The sequence below is a fragment of the Chenopodium album genome, chromosome 24, assembly GCF_948465745.1.
Source record: "Chenopodium album chromosome 24, dcCheAlbu1.1, whole genome shotgun sequence".
Lineage (NCBI taxonomy): Eukaryota > Viridiplantae > Streptophyta > Magnoliopsida > Caryophyllales > Amaranthaceae > Chenopodium > Chenopodium album.
In genome coordinates this window covers 24,518,397-24,528,053 of record NC_137857.1, presented here as the reverse complement: position 1 = coordinate 24,528,053, position 9,657 = coordinate 24,518,397, and the positions used below count along the sequence as shown (strand labels likewise).

General features: G+C 36.2%; 1 protein-coding gene, 1 long non-coding RNA gene and 1 pseudogene across 2 annotated transcripts; 1 reads left to right on the top strand and 2 right to left on the bottom strand.

Annotated features, from left to right (window-relative positions):
- Window positions 1-326: 326 nt before the first annotated feature.
- LOC145612152 (uncharacterized) lies at window positions 327-2,754 on the bottom strand. The gene is made up of 2 exons (XR_014106545.1): window positions 2,301-2,754; window positions 327-714 (listed from the first exon to the last, which is right to left on the bottom strand). It is a non-coding gene; the product is annotated as an uncharacterized LOC145612152 (long non-coding RNA).
- Window positions 2,755-4,924: 2,170 nt separating this feature from the next.
- LOC145612850 (small nucleolar RNA R71) lies at window positions 4,925-5,022 on the top strand (annotated as a pseudogene).
- Window positions 5,023-5,900: 878 nt separating this feature from the next.
- LOC145610683 (uncharacterized) lies at window positions 5,901-8,882 on the bottom strand. Its single transcript, XM_081665983.1, has one exon. The coding sequence runs from the start codon at window positions 8,880-8,882 to the stop codon at window positions 5,901-5,903; it is 2,982 nt and encodes a 993-aa protein (XP_081522109.1).
- Between the last annotated feature and the right edge of the window lie 775 nt (window positions 8,883-9,657).

The following is a 9,657-nucleotide window of genomic DNA, read 5'->3' as shown; positions in this document are numbered from 1 at the left end:
TATCAAAATCCGTGGCATTAGGCCTAATGCGACGGCCATGTACCGTGGCATCTGCTGGCGTTGCAATAGGTCTAATGCAACAACATATGACACCTAATGCCACGGCATCAATGATCCGTTGCGTTAGATAAACACCTGATGCAACGGCAACATTATTTGCCGTGGCATTAGCTATAATACCTAATGCCACGGTTTCTTATACCTAATGCCACGGTTTCCTACACCTAATGTCACGGTTCCCTATACCCTAATTTTTATTATTATTATTATTATTATTATTATTATTATTATTATTATTATTATTATTACACATATAATAATAAGAATTTTCCAAAAACAAATCAGAATTTATTAATATAAATAAAAAGTTTGTACATTGTTATCTATAAGAAAAATTACAAATTTACATTATCACTAGATAACTAAGAAAGAAAACAATTATAAAGTTAAAACTAAATCATTTTGTCCCCGAAACCATTTGTTCAGCAATGTTATGGACTACATTATCATTTATTTCTTTCTCTAGCTTCTCCAAATTCTCAAGTACACCAATTCGGGAAGCACCTTCTTTAGCTTAGGTATCCACCTCTTTTACTAGTACTTGATCCTGCTTGAGATCTTTGCAACTCGGTGTTCAAAGTTTCCTCAATGGAGTCCAACTCCTATCATAGCAATCGTTGATGTGCTCATGCAATTGTTTACACCTACATCATCCTAAATATAGGTCAGTTCATTCTTATCGTCGAAAACTAATTAGCTCATGAATACTAATTGCAAGCTAAACCGATAAAAAAATAGTCAAAAATCAGTGTAGTCAATTCTCTACAACCTGCATATATCAAATAAAACCCAAAAAACCTTATAAAAACACAATCCAATTTAAAGAATTCAGAACAAAAAAGAAGATAAACATCCAACATTCCTCTTTTCTCATATATAATTCAATCAGAAAAAGTAACGTAAAAAATACCCGGAGGATATAGTGGCTACAACAAACAATAAAGTCCAGATCAAAAACCTTTCATGTGCCTCACACCCTACAATTACATGTGCAAATGTAAAAATAAGTAACTTTATGCATTTTCACTATTCTCTAAGAACTACTCTGCAGTCTGTGGCACTCTGCATGAGAGGCGTGCAATACATAGGGACATTGTTCAAAAGCTCATAACATAAAAGTAAGCAGTTGTATCAAGGTTAATGAAAATAAACTCTTAGTAGTCCAAAAGTTTATCCATGTACAAGAATCCTTCACTACCATAGAGTATGAGAAAAGAATATAAGAGAATGTCAAATTTAAACAAAAAGGAAAGAATTAAAGTGTACAATTAAACATGCATGTAGTATTTACAAGATATTGCACTCAAAACTAATGACAAGGAATAAGTCCATCTTCAATCTTCAATTACTCAATATATAAACAGATATGACGCATACTTATACCTACAATCGACACCAAATAAGGCCATGAACAATAATGAAACAACAGGGCAGCAACAACTTAACGGCATACATAGGAAGAAAAAAACTAGGAAATTGAAGGTCGTAAAAACTTTTTTACCAATCAATCATTACTTTTTAATCAAAATTATACAAACGAAATTTTCTATAATGTAATAATCATATAATTGCCTTCGTAAATAAAAAAAAATATACGTTAATGAAAGACCTCAAATTGTACTCCATATTGTATTAAAGAGTCAAAATCAAATTGATATATACAGAAGTAGCCAAATATTGATATTATTGGAATGTTAAAGATAATAAGATGGATAAATTAAAGAAACCCAATTGAGGGAAATTTCGATATGCTTTCGCATAGTTCAAACTATCAATTCAATCATATAGCTCATGATAACAAGGACCAAGCACTAAATGATTACAATGACCAATCACTAATATAGCCAGCCGAAACAAAACCAAAACAAGAGACCCATGGAGCAATAACAATAATGGAGTACATAATTCATATTAGTGATTTGATGTTTATTGGCCAAGGTCAATGAAGGTGACCAAATTTGCTAAAAATCAAAGAAAGTTAACACAATTTTAATAAATCTCTGATCACTTTTGCACATTGTCAAATCAGAACACAAAAACCCCATAATAAAAAATATTAATATGCTCTATATATATATTGAGAGATAAATTGTGCATCGCCATTATCAATCCAAACAACCACATTATATAAAAATCAACAATCAACTGAACCCCAGAGCACATAAATCACCCATAATTAAAATGCAAAATAAATAGTCAAATACAACAAAATTCAAAGAGAAATGAGAAATGATGACTACCTTCTTAACAGAAGATAACAAAGTAAAAGGGTCACTAAGATCCCAATTACGAAGCGCCTGACTAGGGTCTTCTTAATAAGAAGTAGGAAACCCAGCCAACATCAAATTGCTAACAATCTGGACAGATCAAAAATCGATCTGGGCTGATGGAGGAATATACCAATAATCTTTATTACTCAGATCCGCTTCCTCTGCCTCCGCCTTCTCCGCCGCCCCTTCTCTCTCTAAAGTCTAAACATTCTGGTATTTTACGGGTTTTTGGAGAATTTCTGGGCAATAAAAATTTTATACAAAAAACCCAGAAATTGAAAATCAAGTTCAAGAAGAGAAAAGGATCGGCCATGGATTCAGAGAGAGAAAATGATTTTCAGAGATAAAAATATGGCTACTTTCCCATGGATTCAAAGAGAGAAAATGATTTTCTCAACAAAAAAAAATGAACCGTGAAAGTAAAAAATGCGGCGACGGGATCTGATCTAATTGACGCAACTCAAACCTAAAAATACTTGGAAAACGATAAAGGAGCTGAGGGAATTTAAAACTTAGGCCCATTATCAATTTACCCAATATAATATCTCACCCGTTGCAATAGCCTTTTCAAGTCGTTGTATTAGCACCTATATTGTAACGGCTTCATCAAGCTGTGGCATTAGCCACACCATTTTTTATATATAGAGTATAATCCGTGGCATTAGGCTCATCTAATGCCACGGTAATATAAGGATCGTTGCATTAGCTATTTTTTAACCGTCGCAATATATCAAAAATGTAGTAGTGTATGAAAGATTAGATTCATGGGTTGTTATTCGTACAATTTTGCAATTGGCATTGAAATTGAGGATGCGATCGACATGGTCAAGTAATGAATTTTCCCGAAACTATGTCAAGAAGATGGACTCCCTCACAGAAGGCTGCATAATTCAGCGAACAATTGGGGACTGTGCATCATCGTCAGATCTAGTTTCTCATCATTATAGTTTCTTTAAAGAGGATTTTTACTTGATTAATTTAGATTGTATTTTACTTTTCTATATTGCTTATTGTAGATGCCGTGTGACATTCAATTAATGATATTTTTATCTTCTTTCGAAAAATAAAAATCATGTTGTAACGTGCAGTGCTGATTCATGGTCTCATAGATATGCTTGTATTACTAGTATACTACAATGTCTACAAAAACTACATACTCTTTCAAATAGATAATACGAGTAGGAAACTCTCCGACGAGGTGCTCACCATGTTCGATCTCTTGACATCCGCTCAACTTCTCTGTGCTTTAACATAGGCAGGGTCGCTGACGCCGGGGTATGGGTGGGGGAGGGTCGCTGGCACAGGGGGAATAGGAGGGAGAAGTTCGCCGACCGCCGGCAATGGTTGGGCAGTGACAGTGGGTAGGGGATGGGAGTATGCAATATAAACCGGACTCACGTGAAACGAACTCACACAAAAACCTTTTCAATATGTATTTAACAAAATATTTCATGATCTAATTTCTAATTAATAAGTTATGAAAACAGAAAACATCTATGACCAAAGTTATGATATAAATGATGAAAAGTTCAAATTAAACGAATCGATTACTCTGCAATGGCAAAAGTGCCACAATTAAAGTACACAAATACTAATGATAATGATAAAATTATTTTTTGACAAAGTCTCGAAAAATATAAAAAAGATGTTATTTTGATTGTTCTAAAACCATTTCCATTTTAGGATGATTCTAGCGTAGTCGTCGACTATGAACGACTACAGATGTCTATAGTCGACTACAATAAGAAATTAAATATGAACCTTTGATGTTTTTTATTGCTTAATCTTAGCCTTTTAGTAATGTTTTTTTTAAAAAAATTTAAAAAATCAAAGTTACACATCATTTAAGTCATGACAAGTCAGCGACTAGTCAGCGACTAGCCAGCGCCCTGTCAACAAAGGGTTGTTTGGTTCATTACTTTTAGAGGGTAAATTATTTTATTTCAATGTTAACATTATAGTTTATAAATAATCATTCAAAGGTATAAGATTGAAGAAAATTAAATAGTACAAAATAAACAATTGACAAAATTCATTTGTATACCTTCATCCCCATTTTGATAGCTTCATCCATCTTTAATGGCTTTTTTTTTTTATCAATTTGATCTATTTTAATAGGGCACTCCATCTTCAACCTCCAACATTAATTAGTTATCCAAAAATTACCAAATTACATATGGAATCAATAAGATTAACATTTAATAATCACATTATATTTTTTTTTATTTCAAAGTGTGTATAAAGTATTTGATTGAAAAATTACGGATTATATCTTTCGGGATAAATTTTTTAGAATTGAAATGATTTTTAGTTTAATTTCGATCAGTCATGAATTCTTGAATAATCATCCGCCATTGTTGAATATTTTTTTTAAGAAGCCAGCGGGTTTGGTTTTGGAGAGACATTTTTTGGTGTCTACAGCAAATCTTCTGAGATTCCCATATTGGGAATTATGAATAGCCATCTCTTCAACAACATTGCTCGACATATTCACATCCAAATTCATAAATCTTCCGTTAGCTGCAGAGTCCAAGATCATTCTTGAATTATATCCAAGCCCATTGTAGAAAGCTTGGATTATTTGCCACTATTCTAGTTTATGATGGGGACATTCTCTTTGCAAATCCTTCAATCTTTCCCAAGCTTCATATTAAGACTCATCCGCTTCTTGGGAAAATTTAGGTTTGAACTTCTTAACAAAGCTGTCCTCTCTGCAAGGTAATATTTATTATAGTAATTCAAAACAAGAGTATCCCAGTTAGTAATACCAAGTGCAGTTCTATTCAATCCATTATACCATAATTTAGCTTTACCACACAAAGAAAAAGGAAAAAGAATCTCCGTGATTTGGTCATGAGTGACCCCAGCTTGCCTAATGGTGTTGCAATATTGACAGAAATCTGCAATATGAAGATTTGGGTCTTCAACCCTTAGCTCCGCTAAATTGCTTGCTTTCGATCATCGTGATAATCTGGGGTTTGATCTCGAATTGTACACCCTCGAGATCTGGAGTAGGGGTAAGATGTGGAAAATCCGTCAGGAACGGCTGCGAATAATCGTTGAGCTTGCGAGGTGGAGGTGGTGGCGGTGAAGTCATGCCTGATTCTTGATCTGTACTAAACAAACCAATATGAGAAACTGTTTCAATGAACTTGTGTTCTCTGAAATGAAAGAAAATAATCTAGACTACAAAAATAATTAGAAATAAAAATAAAACCATTTCCCCGGCAACGACGCCAAATTTTGACAGGCTAAAGTCGTATCACCTAATCAAAAGTAATTCCTAAAACCACTAACTAAAATAGATAGCAAAGTAGGGTCGAATCCACAGGGAAACAATGTTTTTTTTATTTCTAATCAATTATTATAATCAAAATTAAATTAACCAATTATTGTTGTGAAAGGGAAACTACTACGAAGAATAAAAGTAGGGAGAAATAAAAGTAGGAGGAAATCAATGAATAAAAGACCTATGGCATAGGTTCACCAATAAACAATATTCTAGGGTGAAACATAATAATCAATCATTTTTTTTTTTTTTTTTTTTACACAACGGTTATAAGAAGAACACTAACAATGCCCAAATCTCCTGCATTGAGTGGCCAAGAGATGGGCTTTATGGATCGCTCTCCTACTTGACTTAATGCATACAACAAACGCACGCTCCCTAGCCTTGTGCCTAATGCTCTGAATAATAGATTTGATCTCTTCCAGTGCCTGTACTGGTGTAATGAGTCCTTGTAGCAGTTGTAGCGAGTCAGATTTGATAATAAGATTTGGGAAGTGCGCAGGAGCCAGCTGAATTGCAGTAAGAATTGCAAGAGCTTCTGCTTGTAGTGCTGAGGTTGCAAACACCCTCTCTGCATGGAAGATATGCTGGTGTCCAATTGAATCTGCTACAAATGCCACAGCTGCTTCCCAATCACTCCCCAAGGCACTTTTCCTGGTTTTCCAAGCTGCATCAACACATAACGACAGGTGAGGCCCCCTGATTGCTTTCCCGCAGAACCAGATTTTTGGCAATGTGGGGCGTTGATGGACTTGAGGAACAGGTTGATTTTGCAACTGGGATATTAATCTTGCTTGCCACTGTCTAGAAGCGTGCATCTGTGTCAACTCCATCAGATTTGATAGATTGACACTCACGCCTTCAAACAAAATCTGATTTCTATGAGTCCAGATACTCCATAGAGTAGCCACAAACCCAACAAGGGGATCGTAATTGTCATCTGCAAGACGCGATAAATAGCATATCCAATTAATCATCCAAGACCTGCAAGAAATATGCACGGGGTTAGTTGAGGCAATTCCTAAAGATGAGCACTTCCAGATTCTTTGGGAAACTTCACACTCTCTGAGCAAGTGATTCAAGTCCTCTTTGCTGTGGTTGCACAATGGACAATAGTCATCTACTCTAATTCCTCTCCTGATTAAGTTATCTTTTGTTGGCAGGATGTTCTGTAAAATTTTCCACAGAAACATCTTCCACCTTGGCAGCAACTTCAGATTCCAGAAAATCTTCCACATCCTATTCTCATTTGGCAGTTGAGGGAGATGACTTGCTTGTTGTGACAGGAACCAATAACCTGATTTGAACGAAAAGACACCCGAATTATCCCTTGTCCAAAAGAATTCATCAGTAGACTCCTCTAGAGGAAGGTGCACAGCTAAAATCTCTCTGGCTATAGGTGCTTCAAAATGCTTCCAAATGAGATTTGCATTCCATCTTTTCTCTAGGTTAATTAGGTCTGCGACCTTTAGTTGTTGACTCAGGCCTGTAGAAGAATTTTCATGTGTCCTCCCTGCTTTAATCCAAATGTCTTTAAATACTAAAGTATTTCTTCCATCTCCAATTCTTCTTCCTAGTCCTTCTTTGAATAATTTCACCGCCCTTAACATACTCTTTGCAGCCCATGAGCCTTTCGTGATATTCCTTCCGGAGACACCTACTGAAATTGGGTCAGCTCCATATTTGGCTCTAAAAATTTTGCTTGCTAAGAGTGAAGGATTTGCATAGAGTCTCCAACTCTGCTTCATTAGGAGGCTGGGATTAATATTTCTGACATTTTTTAAACCCAGGCCACCCTCCTTCTTGTGCAACTGCAAGATCTCCTTTCTTCTCCAATGCAAAGCTTGTTGTCCTGTTTTCTTACTCCAGAAGAAATTATACAGGATGCTATCAATCTGCTTGATAGTCTTACTTGGGCACCAGAAGATAGAAAGAATATGATATGCCAGGGAGATGAGGACACTGTTAATTAGAATCAGCTTTCCACTTTGAGATAGATTAGTGAACTTCCATGAGGATATCTTATTCTGAATTTTATCTACAATACTAGTGAATTTCATACTTGATCTTCCATCTACATCCATCGGGCAGCCAAGGTACTTGCCTAGATTAGAAGTGCTCTTTACCTTGAGTGGTTGTCTCAGCAGTCTGACAAATCTAGAAGGAGTATTTGGACTGAAAAGGATGCTTGATTTATTGGAATTGATCATTTCCCCTGACACTAGGCAAAACTCGTCTAATATAGTTTTTATAAGTCTGCATGATTTAGGAGTTGCCTTAAAGCAAAGCAATGCATCATCTGCAAAAAAGAGGTGGTTAATAGTTGGGGCCTGTCTTAAAACCTTGATACCTTGAAGGAGTTTTTGCTCTTGCAATCGAGAAAGCCTTTTAGATAGAGTTTCCATCACCAGGATGAACAGGTATGGGGACAAAGGGTCTCCCTGTCTTAGCCCTGCCTTTGGAGCAAAAAAAGAGGATGGCTCCCTATTAACCAAGACAGCATATGTAACTGTAGAAATACATTGCATGATCCATCCAATCCATTTTGGGGGGAATTCCATGTAAGTTAAAATAGATTGCACAAACTGCCAACTCACTCTATCATAAGCTTTGCTTAAGTCAATTTTCAGGATCCCTTCGAATCTCCCTCCTTTCTTCAGTGACTTAACCTTGTTGAGAATCTCATGAGCAATAAAGCAGTTATCAGCCATCAATCTCCCTGGAATGAAAGCATTCTGATAATCACCAACAAGATCAGGTAGGATAGATTTTAATCTATTGACAAGGCACTTTGAGATGATCTTGTATAGTGAATTACAAAGGCTGATTGGTCTGAAATCCTCCACTTTTTTTGGTTGCTTCACTTTGGGGATCAGGGTGATGAAGGTTCTGTTTGTTTCTGAGAGCATGAAATCCGACCTGAAGAAATGATTGACTCCTCTGATCACATCCTTTTCTATGCAATCCCAATTTTCCTGGAAGAAAAGGGGTGGAGTACCATCAGGACCTGGAGACTTTAGGGGGTGAGGAGAGAATGCTGCATTCTTTATCTCAATATCCGTAAATGGGCTTGATAAAAAGTCTTTGTGGGCCTGAGATAGCTTTGGCATACTACTGATCCAGCTATCACTATCTCCTTGTTCACAAATTGGAGTCTCATCCTGGTATTGGGCTGGATTAAATAGTCCACTAAAATAATCAAAAAATTGGGCCTTTATCTGAACTCTGTCTGTGATCCACTCCCCTTTCCCATTTTGGATCATGCTAATATGAGACTTTGACGCCCTTTCCTTAACACTCTTAAAGAAAAACCTTGTGGATTGGTCTCCAAAAGCATCCCACCTTGATTTTGCACGTTGCTTCCAGTAATACCACCTTGCTATGATTCCTTATTCTAACTCTTTCCTTCTACCAATCTCAACATCCTGCACCTCTTCCTGGTTTAGCATAGTCTGATCTTTCTCTAGGTAACCAATGAACTGTTGCCAGTTTGGATAATCTTTATTATCCTTCCTTTTGAGACACCATTCCTTTACCATTTTCAGACACCAATTCACTTTCTTATGAGAAGAGTATAGGGGAGATCCTTGGAAATGTTTCAACCAACTGGAAGAAATAAGATCTTTCACTTCATTCATTTTAAGGCACCAAGCTTCCATCTTGTAAGTGCCTCTCCTTTTCCCTCGAGAAGGTGAAATTTCTAGGACAATGGGAGCATGATCAGAGATCATGATAGGGAGATTCCAAACTCGAGCATCTGGAAAAGAATTCATCCATCCATCGTTAGCATAGGCTCTATCCAATAGTTCATAAATTGTATTCTCTGTTCGATTGTTACACCAAGTGAATGGTGAGCCTATGCTACGGATATGAATCAGATTATTAGAGATTTTCCAATTAATGAAGTTAGATGACCCTTGAACATAATCTCTTCCTCCCAGTTTCTGAGAATTGGATTCAAGTTGGTTAAAATCCCCCACCAAGACATAACTCCCTTTGTAAGTTTTCATGAGTTGTTCAAGAATAGTCCATATCTCA